The sequence below is a fragment of the Strigops habroptila genome, chromosome 1 (assembly GCF_004027225.2).
Source record: "Strigops habroptila isolate Jane chromosome 1, bStrHab1.2.pri, whole genome shotgun sequence".
Lineage (NCBI taxonomy): Eukaryota > Metazoa > Chordata > Aves > Psittaciformes > Psittacidae > Strigops > Strigops habroptila.
In genome coordinates this window covers 149,258,545-149,279,840 of record NC_044277.2, presented here as the reverse complement: position 1 = coordinate 149,279,840, position 21,296 = coordinate 149,258,545, and the positions used below count along the sequence as shown (strand labels likewise).

The 21,296-nt window shown below is 40.4% G+C and overlaps 1 protein-coding gene across 5 annotated transcripts in view; it reads right to left on the bottom strand.

Annotated features, from left to right (window-relative positions):
- Window positions 1-21,296, bottom strand: part of GLI3 (GLI family zinc finger 3) — a 206,573-nt gene that overhangs the window by 40,804 nt on the left and 144,473 nt on the right. For all 5 annotated transcript variants that reach the window (XM_030488466.1, XM_030488484.1, XM_030488502.1 and 2 more), the window contains one exon: window positions 14,065-14,266. In XM_030488466.1, coding sequence (XP_030344326.1) covers window positions 14,065-14,266 — 202 coding nt within the window. The remainder of the gene's footprint in view (window positions 1-14,064; window positions 14,267-21,296) is intronic.

Below are 21,296 nucleotides of genomic sequence, written 5' to 3'. Positions count from 1 at the left end.
CAATGGGAAAGCACTTCTCCTTCTTCCAGTTAAACAACATTAAATGTCTATTAAAGCCCATTATGTATGTTAATACCTGTCATCACTTCATTACTTCACCGTATTTCCCAGACTACAGTGACTTCGGAGGAAATTACACTGCCATCTAAGGACCTATTTTGTGGCTATTGCCAGAGCATTCTTTGTGTCACACTTGAGAAATAAATGGTGTGGAACTAAATCTTCACGCACAGGAATATGAGATTCTACTGTAAACATTTGCCAGTAACTTACAATCATAAAAGAAAAAAAAAGTGTATTCTTTGATGATTTTTTTTCTTCAAAAAGAACCACCAACCAAATGCAGTTGAAAAGAGCCATACAAATTTAAAACATTAGGTCTTAAAAGAGAGGGGTGTGAGCGTTAATACCTTTTCATAATCAAGGCTTCTTCTGATGTCAAAAGCGTGGATTTAATCCAAATTTGCAGTCTGGAGCCTTAATTGCTGTTACTGTTAAGTGCATTAACTGAAAATACTGTGATACAAAAAGAGCTAAAATAATTTCAACCATTTTAAGTAGTAATTCTACAGGAATTCTGTGTTCGTTAATATGACTATACATTTTTGTCTGTTTCACTACAATCCATAAAGAGACAGCTTCGATGTGATTACATTACTATTATTCCTGGTGAGAACTCTGTGTTACAATAGTTTGCCCATTTAGGATAGAATATCATTAAGATTACCCTGGGAGAATTTTACTGGTCTTTGAGGAACTCTCTTTTCATTTTGCATTGTATTCTTTTTAATAAAGGGAGGCAGAAACATAGTGAAAACAGTAATTGTTCACAGCAAGAGTTAGGGAGAAATCAGTAATAATATTCAGTTATTGCAGCTCTATAGTCCCTGCTAGTGTTCCTGTAAGCAACCATGAATGATTACAGCACAACTTAGCTAAGGTAGCCACTATGGATGATTAATAGGACATTAATCAAAAGATGCATATCAGCCCCAGAATTTGTTCACAAGCTTTCTTCTAACAGCTGATTTCATGTTCACTGAGCTCTATGCCAGTTTGTTCAATTTATTCTTCAGTGTACAAGCCATTCATCAAAGAACATAATGATTTAACACCCCTTTTCCTTTTTAGTGAACAAACATTACTAAGTGTAACTACTGTGGTCTGTTCATTAAAAAACATACAATTACAATGTCATACATGAGGCTGAAACTGCCTCCTTACGATATCCCCCCATTTTTTGCTTCTATATATACACTGTGAGTTCATCTCATACACTTCAAGCCCTAGATGGCACCATCCTGAAGATGCTATCAAATCCACAACATGGAAACAATTTGGATGAAGTATTTTATTTCTCTGTGCGTGGTTAATGCCTAGGACATCTTCAGTCTTCAGCTGAGCCAGTTTAATGATAAAAACAAGTGGACTGATTTCACTGGGAGCTCCAAGCACACAGAACCCTTAGAAATACAGGTTGGGTATTTCTTCCTTTCTAGGTGTTTCAGCATGCTCAACAATACCTAGCTTTGCAAGTTCAGGTTCAAAACTTTAGTAATAGTCTTCAGATCCTACTTGGTAAAAAGTCAAAATTCAGCCACAAGACATGACTGGCTTAAGACCTTGGCTCAGAGATGTAGATCCTGCTCATCACTGCTCTGTGACTAAAGTTACATGACCACCTGCATCTACATTTAATTCTTTAACCTATCCAAAGCAAGAGCAGAGGAGATCTCTCCCAAACAGTTCAGGAGGGGGCACGAAGGAACTGCTGTGATTTGAATGTATTTTTATTTCAGCAGGATGCTATTACAGTGCCACTGACTAGAGACTCAGGAGCTTGGATGCTGAAGGATGCTCAAGAACTTGGATGCTGAAGAGGAACCTTTGGTCCCAAGTAGGAAACAGACTCTAGGAGCCCCCAGATGTATATGTAGAACCTGCACTTCATTCAGCTCACTTATATTTACTGGAGTTGGGCAATATTCTCCACTCAGTCCCTCCAAAGATGGGAAAACACTGCTGTGTCAATAGGGTACTTTTGGTCAAGAATCCCTCCTCTGAATTCTGTTCTGCGCATAGGGCAGCACAAAAAGTGATGATGCCTCTTCGATGGCAAAATACCTTTCTAACTAAAGGACAAAACCAGCTCTGCTTTAACAAATACAGAAGCTAGTTTCACTGGCCTGCAGTGACGTGCCTTATACCAGTACAGTGCACATGCCTAGATGTTAAGTAAGTACATTTGCTATTCCCTTCCTTATGTAAATAAAAGTGGCTTCCATCGAAAGGACAGATTTATGTCCTCCTTATCTACATCTGCTTTAACACCATATGAGCCTTCAGAAGGAGGATGCTAAGCCAGGCATTACCAAGCTTCAGTCCACCTTGCAAGCAATGCAAACGTGTAGGGTATAACAGAGGAGACAGACATCATCTTCACTAGAGGCTATTACTGGAAAACAATGACACCAGCAGCAGATGCATTAAGGCCACAACTGGACAGATGTGCTAAGGAAAGGAGGAATCTGTATTTCTTTAGTTTCTATCATTTGCCCCATGCTCAGCAGCAAAGGTTGAGTCCGAGGTACTTGAATTTTCCTATGGAGCCTGGCAACCTGCACTTCATTCCCTCTACCTCCAAACTTCAATCATCTCTAACTGAAATGAAAAGGAGATTGTGAGGGAGCAGAGGAATAGCTAGAACAGCTACGGGGAGTACTCAGAAATGGTGACAATGATTCAGCCACTAGGGTGATTTCTTAAATAGCTGATAGCTGCCTTCAAATAATTCTCTCCAGCTGTTTCTGGAGAGCTCTTCATAAAACAAAATGACCTGGCTGGGTTTAACCCATGCAAGATGCCATCACAGGGCAACCTGGACAATTTTTCGGATCTGAAAAGATCAGAAGGATCTGAAGAGAACAGAAGGTGTCTTTCTCTGCCTTTCAGAAATAATTCAGGCTGCTTGACAATGAGATTGATGTTGTGGGCCAAAAAGAAGAAAAAGAAATCAAAGCTTGCCGCATTGCTAGCATGGTGTGCTCTGTTGGGAAGGGGAGACCTGAATTCCTGCCCTCCTTCCCAAAGTTTTTAATGCATTTTGTTCAGTAACTCTTGAATACAGGATGTGTGAAGAATCACTGCAGCACAGCGTCCCCTCAAACCCCATGGGATCCTTCTGCCTTGACCAGCAGCTGTACTGCCTCTTGCTGGCCCCACCAAGCTCACATTGCTTTCTGTCCAGAAGGCCACCACAGAATCACAGAATGGTTTGGGTTGGAAAGGACCTTAAGATCATCTAGTTCCAACGCCCCTGCCATGGGCAGGGACACCTCACACTAGACCGTGTCACCCAAGGCTCTGTCCAACCTGGCCTTGAACATTGCCAGGGATGGAGCATTTACCACTTCTTTGGGAACCTCAGTGGGAAGGGTGGGCAGTGGCATCACCTGGTCTTGCCCAGCTGATACAGCCATGCCTGCTTAGAAATGTGCACCAGGATGGCACCGATGTCGCTCAGAAACTCTCTAGAATTCATGCCCAAAGACAGTAAACAAGACCTGAAAGTAATCATTTGGAGTCCAGAACTACTAAAACCAACCACCAGGTTTTTCAAAAGCTATGAGTTGTTTTAGAGGCCTCAATCAGCATCATATTTCTTTCAAGATACCTTAAAGGGGCTGCATTTCGGACAAGAGGTGCTCAAGACTTCCAATCCAGATGCCAGAAGAACATAAGATGCCTGCTCCAATTGTTCACATTTTCCAAAACATCAGTTGCTTCCAAAAAATCTTGGATTCATGGAAGTGTAAGTGAATTATGAATCTTTTTCTTCCATCTACCTACTGAGAAATGAAAATCTACACCACTGCAGGGAATCTGATTTGTATTTCTGTTACAGACTTTTTTTTAAAGACAAAGTAGAGAAGGAAAAAAAAGAAAAAGATGAATGCATGTAAAACCACTAATAAACTACATGCAGGTTATCTTGTTAGTTGTTGAGTTTTATGGGGATAAGGGTTAGAAAAAGCATGTAATACTTCTGCTTAAGCATTCAATAACTCATATACACTGACAGAAAAGCCCATCAGTGGTATCATTTATTTTTCCATGCTGTGGGCTTCCGTGTCTGTCAGTCTGTCTCTCTCTCTTTTTCTCTTCTCCTCTGCGAAGTCTCAAACTCCCATCACCGGAGGTAAAGCAGGGCAGTGAACTACATTGCAATTACATGAGCACATCAAATTTTAAGGAACAGACTTCAAGAAGAAGAAAAACAGACGTTATAATCAAAACCAAACTTTGTGGCTACTTTGTGGCTGTCCTACTAACAAGGTCATCCAGTTTCTGGTCACAGCTGTGGAATTTACCGCAAAACAGCTGTGAATTCAAGTCAGGAAGAATTCCTTCTTTCCTATACATCGCATAGGTGTGCCTAAGAAGACAGGCTGACAAAAAACACTGAAAAAAGCACTTTGTAACTCTACACAGCACTCTTCACGCACCTTCCCCTCCACAGTCGCTTCCTTTCCTCTTTTGCATATCTGAAATTATTTCTATGCCCTCTATTCCTGTCCTGTCTTTTCATATTTAATCTGGACAAAAGAGGTCAAGCCTATTTTAACTCATCAGTATAATTTTTCAGACCTCTGATTGTTCTCACTGCTCTTCCTTGTAGTCCCCCCAACTGCCTAATATCTTTCTTGAAATGAAATGTACAGAATTGGTCGCAGTACAGGAACATGTCTCATAGTGAGACACACTGGCTCCATCTACACTACGGTGCAGAAGGCGGCTTCAGGCCCTTTGGCCTGTGAAGGGTCTTTGATGTCGGGATGGTGCACCCACAGCCCAAGTGCTCGCTTCATGAGCACTCCCAGATCACTCTGTAGCCTCCATCATTTGTTCTTAGCATCAGCAGCTGACACTAGGCAGACCAAATGATCCAAGTCCCTCCAAAAAGGACCCCAGTTCATGAAGGGAGAGGTGATTTGCAGGTAGACTGACTTCATGTTCAATAAAGCTGATGATCAGGTATTAAGATAAAACCATAGTTTCTTGAGCTCATGCTCAAGTAGGTAGAGATGTCACTACTTTGTCTTTCTTACTCTCCCTTAAGAGTTGCATGAAGCCTGTGGGCAAATGAAACCGAGAAATCAGGGTGCAGAAACCCACTAATAAATGTTGAATGAATACCTGGACTCACTGCATTCAATTGGGTTTTTATCCTTCCCTTTCAGCAGGCCAGTATTTCACCTTTAGGTATGGACTTATATTTCCAAAGTCCATATTTATTGTTTAGGAATGTTGCTAAGGGGCAAACACCTTTCCCATTTTACAAATGTACCCAGCTACTCTTCAGAAAAGCACCCCTAGTAACTCTTAAATACTTCTGAAGAAGAACTGACTTCAGCAAGTCCTTAAATGCTGTCCTAAGACCTGGGCCCTACAGACATTGCAACCTTACCTAAATTAAGTCATAATACAAGTCACAATTATGTTAACAGTGATCAAACACTGGTTTTCGTATGCTCAGATGCTCTTCTTTTATAAGGAGCAGTATAAGAAACAGCTTAATTCATCCCATGGTAAATTGACATGTGGCAGTCACTGTCCAAAATGCAGGATGTATATAAGGATGGCTGCGAGTTGAGCCATGGGTACTGAGGGGGTCCACATAAGCTGACTCCATACACAGAAGTTTATGTATGTATTTTGATGGAACTATGCACATGTGTAATATGCAGCCAGGAACACTGCATACTCAGATGTGGAAAGCTGTGGTCAGTCATCAGGAAAAACTCTTAGTCTGACTCCACCAGAGATGTAGAGGAGAGAAAACCAATGAGTTCTCCTTGGACAGGACCTGGAAGAGAGGAAGCAGCCAGGAACGCCACATAAGGAAACTGTCTCCTGTTGTTTGAGTTGATGGAAACAGGAATTTGTGTACGTTCTTTGTAAACAAGCTGGAGTGAATAAAAAGAAGTTTCCAACTCTGTCATCTTCTTCACCTCCTGATGGAAACAACCTGCAAGAGTGACTGTTAACAAATTGCTCAGGTCACAGGAGTGACAATGCACTCAGCAGCCTCGCAGCCCTGAAGAGATTTGGGAAATTCTTACTGCTTCAAGTAAAGATACTTGGAAGATGCAAAATGAAAACCAAATGGCGTTACAGGAAGGGAGACCTTAAAAATGCACTTTGGTCTGGAGCAAGTAATTTTAAGTAACACAAAAGAAGAATTTTGCTTTAAATCCTGTTCTTTTCCCTCTACTTTCCAACTGACAACCCTGAGCTTTGAGCAGACAATGCAGAGAAGTCATCAGGTGCTTTTACAGCTTGGCACTTAAGTACAGGGGAAAACAGTATCAAACTGTGACTATGAAACCAGACATGTGGCGTGATCTTAAACGCAAGTATGAGACTCAAAATCCTTTGAAATAATTTTTCAGAACTGACTGGGTTTCATGAATATCCCTCTGCATTTGTAATGTTGGCACGTTTCATTCAAAATCACTAACTTAGCGACAAGTCATCTAACTGCATTTGTAAACAGACATATCCTGCATATGTAGCACAACATATAACAGCATATATTGTACTATGTTTTCCAGTTTTCATCAGATAATAATCATCGTCTTACAATTGCATCTAACTCACATACATCATTGCCTCTTTCTTCACTTTTCTATTACCGGTTTAAAATTAACAGAGTCTGTGGTTTGTACTTTCTCTTCAGCTTACCATATTATCTATTCTGTTTTATCTGCTACACCAGGTGAAATTTTTCTTCATGAATACATTGCCATATGCAGGAGTAAAATGGAATAGCTTCACTTAGAGCAAGAGAGCCACGATGATTAACCTTATGTGCTCAGACAGCACTGACAGCTTTGTCCTTCTCACTGGGATATTCCTGTTCAGGAATCCTTAGTATCCTAGCTGGTCTTTGTGTTAACAGCAGCTTGCGTAATTCATCTGTGCTCCCTCTGTGCAAGCTCATCATGCTTCTGGCAAACATCATTTTGAATTAAGTTCATGGTTAAGCATTTCTGCATTTCTAAAACTGGTATCATTAATTACATGGAAAGTGCTAATTAATACTTGTTTTTAGGGTCTGAAAATGAAGTAATGAAATGTTAAATGCCAGCACACTTCACTTAGCTCCAGAACTTCCCTGGAATTAGCATTGTGCTGGGTCCAATGACTTTAAACTCCTCAAACAACACAGAGCTAGTCTGGAGCAAATTACTTCAAATTGACTTTTAATTACAAGACCTGTGACATATACATTTACAGGGATGCATACACACATAATCACACTTGTATGTTGTGTGTCTGTACATGCAAATGTGCATGCAACATGTGCCAGCACAGTCTATATTCTTTATGTCACCTGACTTCTTACATTATACATTTTCTGAAGGCAGAAATCTTGCCTCTGGTGTGTATTTGTGATGAAGAATATCCACCACTTTCTAATGCAAGATGCAGGAGATCTCCAAAACAGCCTCAATGAATGTCACCATCCTACAATCTATACGAGGCTTCTATAGGAGGCTAGCTGCAGAATTAAGTTTCAAGAGAACCTGAATTAGATGCAACTTTCTGTAATACTGATGAATTTCATTTTTATTCATTCTGTAGTACTTCTCTGCCATTCACACTTCTTGAAAGAGGGGTTAAAATGAAGCTATTATGGCATGATAGAGCATTATATTCCCTTCTTTAGATTAACCATGCACAGTAAAAGACCACTGAGAATAAAGCCCTGTGCTGCACATGTGATGTGTCTAGTTATAATAGGACCTGTTTCAGTGGGCTTATACCTGGTCTGAGTTTGACTCAGTCTGAACTGCAACTAAGCCTTCATTTACAACATACTACATAAAATTAACTAAGACCTTTTAGAGAAAGAAGAGATTTCACTCAAAGACAGCTTTGCATCTCAGACAGATGCCAATAAAAGTAACAATAAAACAGCAAAACACCTGTAACACATAATTAACACACTTTTTACCCTATACATCCTATCATGAGGAACTTCTTGTAAAACACTGCTGAATATATGGTGTTCTGTTCTACTCTGAACATGTTCTTTTTAAGATTCATTTCATTAAGCAGCAGATTTAATTACATAAATACACAAACTTAAAACTTACAGTCTAAAACGGAAACTGAAGATAACAATTAAGCACTTGGTTTTCAGTAAAAGTCAGACGTGGTTCTAAATGAGCTGAGCCAACTCACAAGCAACACTTCCTCATCTCAATGCAGAATTCAATGGAGTAATGAAAATTTGATCAATGTGAAGCTATGGCAAAACCACGTTAAGACAAATGGAATGGTAAACAGAACACAGAAAATCACGGTGCATTGGAATTGTTGGTCCTCTTCTGGAATATGATTGCATGTGGTAGAGGGAGACTGTTTCAGACAGTATCGGCAGAAATGACGATGCAAGAACTCTAAAGGGCAGACTGAAAACAACCATTTGCCTCAGAAAGGAGATGAATAAGAGCAGACATAATAAGAATATATTAAATATTGAATAAAGAAAGAAGACTGAGAACATGAGGGCTCCCTGTCTTATAACTATGAGACATTCTGTTAAATTTAAGAACTGGATAATTTAAACCTGATAAAAGGATACTCTTTGCTCTGTGCATAATTAGGCTCTCGGGCTCTCTGCTGGAGATACTTTCACTTTTCTCTATGATAACCTTATACTTTATTTGTATATCTTAACTCTGTTGTTATTTTTCTCTTTGCTTTTCTCTCCGTGTTTGCCAAGGGAAATGGGGAAAAAAATAATACACGGTCACTTGTCTCTAGATATAAAGCAGTTCAGAAAGGAGGGCACTGACTAATTACACAACACACATTCTATACAAGGAACTTACATGAGATGAGAAAATAATTGAGTATCCAATACCTGCTTGCAGAAAAGCAGACTCCTACCTTCCTCGCTGGTATTAACCCACTGCTAAACTCACCTTTCCTAGTGCTCTTTGTGAAAGTACCCTCACTACCATTCCCTGATGCTCAGCTTCACATCAGCCCAAAGTGACAGGAGCCAGAACAGCCGGGATCTGGCTGTAATTAACCACACTATGTTAATTGCTCTTTCCTGTTCTGATGACATCAGGGGAGCAGGGGCAGATCCCGGAGGGGGGAAGAAAGTGTTGCTGTGCTTTCTCAGTTTCTTTCAAACCTTGGAGGAGATCCCAAAGGGCTCCCATGCTCACATGAAACTGAATTTTAACACACTATGAGATGGCTACGGTGTGTTCACAGTTATATCTGCCTAGACCCAAAGAAAGTCTCTGGTAGTAGGTGGAATTACTCCTGATTTAAACACTTTGACAGGGAATTCAGTTCATTCTCTGAAAACTGACTTTGTAAATTTGGCATTGCAACACTGCTAAGGCACTAGAAAAATACCGAGGTTCTGAATTTCAGGTCATATAGAACATGAAGTCCCAACCTCCTGTGTTTATTACAGACCAGCTAATCTTTTGTAAACGTTTTGAATCAGTACTCTTAATATTATGGGAAGTGATTACCCCCTTTATATTCACTCTAGGCCATGCTGCCTCTCAAAAAAGAAGTGCTACTGAAGTGCAAAGTCTAATAATTGTCACAGGTAGCAGATATAACATTAAGTACATCCTGACAAAAGATTAATAGCAGGGGTGCTGCACTGCAGGACTGAGGCAGGTAACCAAATGAGTAAATGTCAAATGAAGGATTATCCTCATTTGATGCTATTTCATACACCTCTTTTCTGCATAATCTCTCCCAGCTGAGACCTAAACCAGGTGTTTTCAAATGCATAAAGTAGAAGCTCTACCTGGTGTGCTAAAGGAGATCCACTATTAGCTGTCAGCAGGAGTGACATCTTCTTTTCAAGTACTCAGCCAGTAGTCAGGATACAGCATTACGCTGCAGCTGACAATGACAAAGCGCCCGCCAAGTCAAGCCCTATCTGGATTGTGCTAAACTATTGCTATTTATTATTCAAACTGCGGTAGTACCCATGTCAAGGACCAGAGCCTTTCTGTTCTTGGCTCTGTAAGAGAGCCCAAAAGATGTCTCCTTTCATTTGACTTCATCCTCAATACAGCGCTCATATGAGAGACCTATGCTGAAAAGCTGTGTGGAGCACAGGATGTAATCTTTTAGTTAGAGGATGTACTTTTTTTTGCCAATGCAAAGAAGAGTGAGGTCCTGGGGATACATGTGGGCAGACTTAGTTCTGCTATGTTTGATTTTACAGGCTCAAAGCTCTTTTAACCTGTTTTTGCAAAGTTGCTACCTGTTTGTGTGCCAGCCCATCAGCTTTTAGTTATGTGAGCACACATCCCTTTTCCCCCCTTGCAGGATTCGCAACTGTTTCACAAAACACTAATGTTTTCAACCTCCCTCTGAGGTGAAGGGGAAGGACTCATTTTGCACAAGAACAGGAACCAAAGAAAGATGAAGGTTAAAAAGTGCCACTCATTGCGATTGCCCAATTTCAGAGATGAAGACCAGATCTCTCAGATTAATTAACATAACGCAATACCTAGAACGTTCAAAACAGCAGTCATAGAATCACAGAACAGTCTGAGTTGGAAGGGACCTTAAAGATCATCTGGTTCCAACCTCCCTGCCAGGGATGGGGCAGCCACAACTTCTCTGGGCAACCTCTGTGCCAGTGCCTTACCACCCTCATAGTGAAGTAACTTCAAACCAGGGCTGTGAGCAACTCAGCTCCTCTGCTGAACTAAGAGTGGTAGGCTGGACGTCCGGAAGAGAAACTATATGAGCCTGGTGGTCACTTCTAACTAGTTCACTTTGCCCACCATCAGGCTGAGATTGTGTTTCAAGAGCAGGGTCCGCTCTCCAGGCAGCAAACTACCAGATAAGAGGCTTCCTCCTCCTTTAGAGCTGCCTGGGACAGCTGAGGCAGGGTCCTGTGGCTCTGACTGACACAGAGAGGATGTTCAGCCTGAGCACTGAAGTCATGCAAAAAAATACTGTGCAACCCTGAAATTAAAGATGGTATCAAAGCACAATCACAAGAGGGCAGTACCTTCATTCTCCTTAATGACTGGCTTCTGCATGCTTTATTCTGCAGCTTTTTCTCTCTTCTAGTGCAATCCTATGTTGTGTTATATAAAAGCATTTGGTCCCAGCTTGCTTAACCTGGACAGTTCCTGCTCTGACTCCTGTCTCCCCTGAAGACTGCCTTCTTTTTCACAAGGCTGTTACAGCTGAGCAGACAGCTTAGCCTCCACATTCTTCCCAAGGAGGTACCAGATTAACCAGAGCTGCAGCTGCAGGCAAAGGTCCTCCTACCCCTCTATGGGCCCTGGACTGGAACATGCTGAATGCTTAGGCTATTTAACACATGCGAATAGAAACCTCCTAAGGGCTTTTATCACTTGGCTGAATGGGACAATTTTTCAAGAACAGCAAAGATCGTATCTCCAGCATCTAGGCAACATTCCTGGCAAATTTTAGATTCTCAGTGAAAAGGTAGCAAGTGGTCTTTTAGTCTCTTCTTCCTTAACTTTATTCTGATAAATCAATAACTTTGCTGATGCTTTTTGGAAATACTCAGCATTAGATAGGTATCTGCCATGAAAAATGCCACCAAGTGTAAACTATTTGGGCTAACTTCAAAGTGACTGGACACAAGATCTAAAAGTAGAACTGTGCAGTGCTAAGTATCATTAACTACTGTTGCCTAAAATACAAAACCTTCCTGTCTCCAATTCCATCTAGTGGGCTGCTGAACTGTACCATTTTCTTGCACCAACCTCTATGAGATTTACCTGCAAGCTTCCAGAAGCTGGGATTTTACAGTAGGACAAGTGTTTTCTAGACTTGGATCACTGTTGCAGACAAAATCTATGGTCTGATGCAGTACAGCAGGTCTTGTGCTGAATGCATTATTTACAATACAGTGAAGTATAATAAGTTTTACTCACAGTCTTGTTGCTATTTGGTCTTGCAATTTATTAAAGCAATGAAATGTGGCTTCGGTTTAATACCTTACGTCACTGTTTATTTTGGTGTAACTCTATAATTTTATAGATAGGTTCACATGGGAGAAGTTACAGGGCACCAAACAGAGGCCAATTGCAAAACTGAAGAAAGAGCTAGTGCTCTCTCCCTTTCCCTCCTTTCCACTGGGAAGAATGGAGACATACATTTCCAACTTTTCATGTTGAACACGTATACTCTTATCAAAAAGAAAAAAGTGATTAATTCAAAATCGTGTGAAATTCTGGATTATGCATTCCTGGAAAGCATGACCAGGAAGTGATGAAAGCTTCAGCCAGCCATAGGCTCAGGCACACAAGCCTTGCTTTCTTCAGTTCACAGGACTCACTGTTCTACTCCTTAGCATCCTTAATCAGTCTCTTCCTAAAACTCACTCCAGTTCCACAACTGCCTTCAACAAACCTATCATCCAACTGTGGGTCTGCAGGGATGGCCCTTACATTTGTGATTCTATGTGTCAAAAACACATACCAACCATTTCCAGCTGAGAGGAAGAGTAAAACGAGGGAAGACTTACTCCACTGAAGAGACTATGCCAGTTTCCATGCACTATTTGCTTTACCAAAGTTACAAGCAATGGAAAAGGAGGTTAATAATTAAAGTGCCATCCCATCTTAATCAAAGGGACAGTACACCTCTACACAGCACATGTATTTAACAGATGTGGTCCAAAACTGCTGCCAGCTACTGACGTAAATCATATTGCACATTATGGAGCTTCATAATTGGGCCTGTGGCTACATAGGTTGCAGAGATGTATTGCAGAGCTATGATATCATACCTGGGAAATACTATACAGCTATTCAAGCACATCAGGGCTATGAAGCACTACTATTTAAAAGAAATGCTTAAAAAAACCCAACAGCACTTAAACTAATACCAAATATTTACAGTGCTGTCACTTCCAAAGTTTGGCAGGCTCATGGTTTCTAACACACCAGTTGCGTGCCCCACTTTCTCCGTAAGTGCAAATCCCCATAGCTGGGTTTTGAAGTTGTGTGTCATTTTTGCCAGAGAGGTATGTTTGAGCCTTGCCAAAAATGTCTTTTAGATCTCAAGAAATCACTGTGGGGACTTGCTCCTTTGCCTCATTGCAAATTGAAGTGGAGGCTGCTTTTAAGCTAGGGACCAGCAGTACTCTTTGTCTGAGTGCCATAAATGCAAATCCAATATTTTCTGAGACTCTGGGGAGGTGGGGAATTTTTTTTTTGAATACCAAAGGAGCTTTTTTCGGTTAACATACAGCACTGTCACAAATATAAGAATGTTCTGCAGTTGCACTCTTTTTTTTGCCGTTTCTCTTAATTTTCTTTTTTGACATTCTTGCTTTCGTTTCCTCTCCCTGTGCCTTGTTTACTCCCCTTTGCTGCACAACTTCTGCCCACCCTACCCTTACTATTCTGCTCTTCTATCTCCAGAACAGCTATTTTAGCTGTTTCCTTGCACATGCAAATGAAGTGGCCAAGTGGAAATCCCAGCATTTCTGATGATACTGGACAATAACAGTACTTCCTTGGTACAGAAAAAAAATAGATAATTTAGCTGCAGAATATCTTCTTTGGAGATAAACACCCAGAAGTTCTAACCAAACATTTTAATAGGTACCACACATCCGTGCTTTAACATCTGATGACTGTAATGCGGGAATATTTCACTGTCCATTATATCTTTGGCCATAAGAACCCAAGTGACTTAAGTCACAAACCTATCCTGGAGAGGCTTCTCTGCAAACAAATTGTGAGGACACATACACCATTACTGTGGTCAGACAGGAGGTTACCTGCACTGGACGATAATATGCCCTTGCGGTTACCTTTCTGAGCAAGGAGGAGGAAAGTATTTTGTACTTCAAATTTAGCTACAGTGAACATACATTATAGAAACTACAAAATACACATATTCACAAAACACAACAATTGCTTAAAGATGTGAGTATACGTTCACCTTTGTGTTTGTGTATATAATACATAAATAAGAATATACAATACAGGTACAAAATGCTGTTCTTACCTTATTGCACTTGCAGATAAGTGGCCATAAGAACCACTGGCTGAGGAACTGCTACGAGAGTTATTGAGAATTGTGACCAAGGAATTTGGAGATGTCCGTATCATGGTCTGAAGGTCAAAGCTGTGATCAGATAGGGGGGATATGGACAACGTACGCTTTCGGCTTGGTCTAGCTGACAATCTTGGACTCGGAAACCTGGCGCCTGTTATGTAAACACAAATAATTATCCACCAGGGTACTTAATCGTATTTATTTGTTATCAGTGATGGGTAGAGGGAGTCGCGAGACACCAGCACGCTGTGACAAGCCCACTCTCTCCACTTGTGATCTACTGGCTACGATTGAGGAAAATTAGGAAGAAAAATCTATCTTCCTGTGGCTTACCTCAGGGGAGCTCTGTTTATTAATGTGCAAGCAAAATGATAAATTGCTAAACAAAAGGAAAAGACTTTTATGAGTTATCCCTCTCATTTCTGGTGATTTATGAATCTGATGGCTTCTTAGACATTCACATCATTAATTCAACCATGAGCAATGAGACAGCGGTTCAGACCCGGGCTACCTGCAAACCCAAAGCCACATCACTTTATACGTACAGCCAAAGCTATAATTGTAAAATACAGCATAGATATGAAGAGGTAGCTTTTCCTTTGTTGACTGTAATTCTGCCTGGTTGATACTTGATGCAAAACTGAACATCAGGGCTGAATAAAACCCACTACAAAGGCCAGCTCTATCAGCAGAAGTCAAATTGACATTCACAGCATTAGACTGTGAAACAGTAGGCTTTATCTGAATTTGTCCAGGATCCCATGATACTCTTGTGTTGGGGTGTACAGGAGCCTACGACTGCAAATTTCTTTAAAAGTAGAGATTAAACTTTTCAAAGCAGCAAAGAGATGGCAGCCATACAGATTTAAATAAATATACATTGCACTTCTAAGTTTCTGTGCTGCTCTGAAAATCTCTACCTCTTCTGGTCTATTTTACCACGTTATCCCAACTCTGCAGTCCTGACAGAAGATACATAACCTTAGATTTCTTCCCTTTATTTAATTATTTTCGATCTCAGTTGAGACCAAGGAGAGAATTAGCTTCCCCACTGCGTACTGAACTGTTTCCTCTGACTACACTGCTGCTTCTACCTTTTTAATCCCTTTAACCTCTAGTAAAGGACTGAGTCCTAACGATCCTGACAGTCAGGGTCATGCAGGTCTTGGGTTTGATGCTTATTTTACAGTCCCTGACATTCTCTGTAACTTGCTAATAATTTCAAGTCGGCCAAAAGCCTCCATTATAGGCCTGCCTTTCCTAATTCTTGCTCATGTCTTGGTGCACAGGACAATTTTTTCAGCGGGGTATTTAAGTTTATGTATCTAATATTAGCGAGGAGAAGAGCCCAAATGACTCCAATTAAACTCACTCCAAGGCCAGAGCTGGATTAGAATCAGCTGCTACATTTCCCTTACACACCTGAGTGGGTTGCCCTTCCTTCTGTACATGCTATCCAAGATTTTCACCTGGTATTAAAAGCCATTTTATTGCCGCTGTGCCTGTGTGATCAGATCTCCATCTATAGTCTTCTTCCTAATCTGTGCTTAGATGGGCCTCAACTAGCCATCATGGGTGTCAAGTCTCTTTACCATCTGGCTAATACAGGTTTTTTTCCCTTTGTGTCCTGTCTCTACAATAGGCCTTAGCCTATACTGCTTCACTCTTTCAATGAATATTCATGCCCTTGATTCATCATTTAAAACTTAGGTGTAGCCATTTATTTCTTCCTAAAAGCTACTACATGTTATTTTATGTAATCTGTTTTATCTCCTTTTTATGAGCTTGCTATTGTACTGTGCCTGCTTGATATTTTATTAGTGCTGTGCTTTGTCTTTAAAGGCAGAGACCTTTTATTTGTGCTAGAATAAAAACCAACAATGACCAGCAGCTGTAAGAAGCTGCAACATATTTAATAACAAAATACAAGATACATGTCATGGTAAGAGAACACAGTAATACTCTGCACTTACATCTTTGATCCACAACTCTCCTCTGCTGACTGTTCAGCCAGCATGAATGAGACCACCACCTCTGAAGCTAGTGGTAACGTAATTTGCCTCAGCTGAGGATATAATTCAAGTGCTTTATAGGTGAATAAACTCTGTTATAGTGGTTTTACAAGGAGATAGCTAAGTACAGATGTTCCTGGTTAAACAGCAGGGGACAAGGAAGACCTGCTAGACATACGCTGACCAGCAAAATGAAAGCACTACTATCACAGTATTGTGTGGTGCTACTGGCCATCCCGATGGTGTACTATATATGACAGCAACAGTCTGCAGTTATGTGGACATAATTATGTTTTCCTAAAACTGGCAGGCACAGACCTCATTGTGCCAGCAAGAAGGCAGCAGAGATGCTCAGAGGGGACAAGCACAGCACCTTCTCTTTTGATAAGCAAGACCTAGTTAAACATCTGTATTTACAACTGAGACGCCATGTGCTACTGATGACCATATATGAACAGTTTCAAATGTCACTTCCAGCAGAAATGCTTTTGAAAAATTACTTCTTATGGATCTGAAGTCCATTCTTGACTCTGACACCACAAAGGGGTTTCTACTTATTTGAGAAATTCATTACAAGCCTCCTAAACACGGGTTTCTGGCTGCTGATGCTAACTAGAGAGATGGTGCATAGGTGTTTGATAAGAAGAAAGTGGAGCAGGTGTTAAGAATACTAGCACTTTAGCACCTCTCCTTTGAAGCTAGGCTGGGCAATTAAAGCAGGAGGCAACAGTTGTGTTTTGCTGCTTTTGCCATCAGACACCATCTATTTTGCGTGCCAGAATCGCCCAAGTGGACTCGTCAGTACTCCAGCCTGCATCTCAGAGAGGACTGAACAGGCACTACTGACAGCTGTCCAAAGCTCTTACAATCCTGGAGAGATGGATCTCCTCCATCTACCTGGGATGGGAACAACATCCTAAGGGCCATGAGACTCCTGCAAAAAGAGAGTATTTCTGCTTCACAGCAGGAGTCAACAGCTGAGGCAGACCAGAGTCTGGCCACAGGAGAGGGGGATTCACTTCACGGGAGGCCACGACTTTCAAAATCGAGAATACAATTAAATGGAATTACTGTTTTTTTAGATCTTCATGGTTTAATTAGGTTTCACATGCTTAAAAAGTCTTAAGTATGAGCTGACCACTTGTTACACTGCAGGACATTTGCTAAACCATTCATTTGGCACAACATCAGTCTTACTTAGTATGTTACTATAAAAAGGAATAGGTCATAATTTGTCAGTGCCTCTGAATATTAAACCAAACTCTTCTGCCTTGCTCAGGCATTTATTTTAAAAACAAACACTTCAGTATTTATTTAGGAACTTGAGATGTTCATCTGCTCACAGTATTCTCCCACCAAAGCACTACACTCCTTACTCGATACTGCTTTAAACCCCAAAAAATGCAGGAGCACTGATTCATTAAAAATCCATTTACCTCTGTGCAAGTGCTGAAAATTAACCAAACCATCAGCTTTGGCAAAGCATGCAAATGGAAGCTGACAGTGAAGATTTGTTTAGGAATGTCACCTTTTTGGAGCAGGCACTGTAGTAATAAAAAGTCAGTAGTTGATAGCAAAGACTGTGTGCCAACAAAAATCCAGCAGGTGACAGAAGAAAAGATCTTATTCCTGGGGTGAAGATCAATTCTAAAATAACAGATATCTATCTCCATCATAAATTTCAAAAATGGAATATGCCATCCAGCAAATTTGCCCATGAATTTGATTTCTGAGTTGAAGTTTTTAGCCTTGCTTAATCATTTATAAGGCAATCTTCAGACACGTATCATTTATCCCATCCCTTTAAATCAAACTTCATCAAACCTTTTTTATTCCATCCCTTTAAATCAAACTTCTTTGAACCTGTCTCAGGCACTAGTTTTTGTTGAAGGCTATGAATATGGGAAGCTTCATTTTTTAAAGCTTTTCTTTCTTTCTTTTTCCTTCTGGTTTCTGCTCACAGATGTGTAAACTTTGTTTTCACTTCATGAAACTTTGTCATCAATTTTGTCTTAGCTTTCAAACTGGTAAATCTGTCAGCAGTAGGAGAGGAAAAGGAATGGCTTTGCTACTCCACCCTCATTCTCCAACTATGCCTGAAAACCAGAAATCAAACCCAGTCCAAAGCTTCTCACATTGGATTAACCCTTCAGGCTGGCCAAATTCTTCATGTCAACTGGGTTGCTATCACTGTCTCTAATACCAAAGGGGTAGGTCAATGCTGAATACCTTTGAAAAAGAAAAAAACCTCCCATGCTGAGTGAACACAGGCAAAAGTTAATCAGAGCGAGGATATTAATACTCTCAGGGTGACTCTAGAAACCTCAGGCAACATGCTTGCCTTCCACTGAATACAACTTAAAAGCAGAGTAAAAGGGATTCCCCAAGCGAAAAAATGCAGGTATCAAATGCAAAAGGTTGTGATTTTTTTTACCATGGTACTGTCAATACCGTCCCCATCTACTCCCCTCCTAGTTACTTTAATGTTACACTGAAAGGTACCACATCTGACTCTTTCAGATCCAGCAAGAAGAAGGAAAGACTGGGTTAGGGATTCTGGCCACCAAAACTGTAGAAAAGCTTTATAGCAGCCAAGAAAATTCTGTTCCACTTTCCATGCCGCACAGAACAGGATGAGGAAAAATGACAATCAAGCATACGCACTACTGGCCTTATTCTTCCACAATATATTATCTACTTCATCGACAGTGAAGTTCACAACTTCAAGAAGCCTGCTCTTTAGGAAAGATTTAACGTTCTGATCAAGGCTTGTCCCACTCATCCCCATCTTGAAATCAGTTTCAAGCATCACAGAGCAAAACAAAGGGCCACAAACCGCATGAAACATGCGTGCTCTGTGCTCGCTGGTGTTGGAATTACTGTTTGAACTACCGGAGAGGGTAGAGATGCCAAATTACTGTGCTAGATGCTGTCGAGCCACACAATTAGGAGACAGACTTGCTTCAGACAAGAACAACAATGTCTTGCTTGTATCTGTTTGGTTGTTGTGTGCAATAAATGAGCAGCAGCCTTTGAGTGAGTTGGGTCAACTTGCTGAGAATTTGACAGCAGATAATGAGGGAAACTACCAATCTCTGTCCTGCTTCCTTTGACAAGACTGGGCAAAGGCAAAAGAGTACTTTTAAGATCACCATACAAACCCATAAGAAGAAAAACCCAACCAAATGGCATTGCTTTGCATTGATCACTGTACTTTGTTGTTAAATGCAAACACGGGCATTCTTATTGTCCTTTTTTTTAAAAGAAGCCTTAATACCAGCTTCCTGCTAATTGTTTTGTTCTTGTTTCTAATCTAGAATTCTGACAAAGAAGAAAGGGGTTTTCTTTAGTATGATGAATGATAGGACATTCAGATTCCTACTTAATGACAATTAATTTACTGTATACCCATGCAAGTTAAGATAGTTTTAATTAGTTTTTACAAAGTAAAAGGGTAACTTCATATTCTATTTAGATAAAAGCAACTATTGCCTGACATTCTCATCAAATACAAAAGGTGCGCTGAGTGACCTTACTAGGATTCACTCTTATTTTAATTCTCTATTTACTGTTTAAAAATAACCCATTTGCATAATAGTGCTGCACATTTTTTTGTCTTTAACTCTGAAATAATCCCTAATTGAAAAGTTGCTGCTATAATGAATCTCAAATGTGTGATCTTAATTCTAAAAACTAAACACAAAACAAATTAAAGAGCACATTTCAAATATATTGTTGCTAAAGCTGGTGACAGCAAATACCCTTATTATAGTGTTTAGGTACGTTTTATGAATGGGCTGAAGTTATGGGCTAAAGTCAAAACGTAAGCAGTGATAATGTTCTTGGGATGCAAAAGCTATAATTCTATGTAGATTACAGCATACACAATCTCTACTAATCCATGAAGGTCTTTTGTGCAAATGCCATTAGTTGTATGAGCACTGCAATGCTTCTATTTTTCTTAAGTTTTCTGGCATGCACCTGAGTATTGATCTTCCTATGCACCCATTCAATCAAGTCTGCATCCAAGTATGTGGTTTGGTTCTGCTACCTACATGCATTCAGAAACTCTTTCCTAACAGGAATCAAAACCACTGAAAGTATAAAATATTCCTGCAGATAGGGGTTAGACTAGTGATCTTTAAAGGTACCTTCCAACCTAAACTATTTTATGATACTATCATACCTTTACTTCAATGAAGTCATGTCCATTCATACAAGATAAGTATTTGTCCTTGCAACTGGAACACAGCAGCAGACTTACACTGCTTGAATCATGCACAACAGTTTCCATTCTGTAAGATCTTATTAACGTACATCAAATGCATTAGCAGCGTACCTCATCTCTCCCTATTCCTCTCAAAATCCACATCAGGAAGTATCATATTCTTAAGTTTTCAAGCACTGAAGCCTGCACGTTAATTTCTGGTTTAAGTCCAGGCTACCTGTGTGGGTTTATTACGTTTCTAAAGTGGGTTCAAGGTATGTTACATTACTGTAAAATCACTGTGCACACTACCAGTGCAGTGAGACTGAAAACAAACTGAATTAAAAAATCCTTCACCATCAAGGTAACAGAATGAGATTAGTTTCTCTGCCCAGTTGCACAACTCTCTGTCTTGCCTGATTCTCATAAAAATTGTTGGTCAGTCAACTACTTCCCAGTCCCACGCACATGTTCTGCAGGGGTAGCTATCTACTTTCCCATGTGTTCCAGAGGTGAATCTCCTAACTCCCACACTCCTTGAGATCAGCAGCTATGGCATGCAGCCAACAGCAAGGGAGGATGAAACTGACATGCTAACAAAGGTTTTAAAAAGCTGTGGGACAACAAGGCAGTCTAATGCTATTGTATTGTGCTGTACTACCAAGCAAGAGTCAACAGTCACCACCATTTCTCATCATCTTTTATTTCCCTTTGTCATGGTTTAAGCCCAGCTGGTAACTCAGAATCACGCAGCCATTCACTCTCTCCTCCCCACTCCTGGAGGGATGGGGAGGAAAATCGAAAGAATGTAAATCCCACGGGTTGAGATAAGAATTACCACTAACAATAATGATAAGGGAAATTACAAGAGGAGAGAATATAAAACTAAAAGGGGAAAAGGAAAAAAACCCCAATAAACACAAGTGATGCACAACACAATTGCTCACCACCTGCTGACTGAT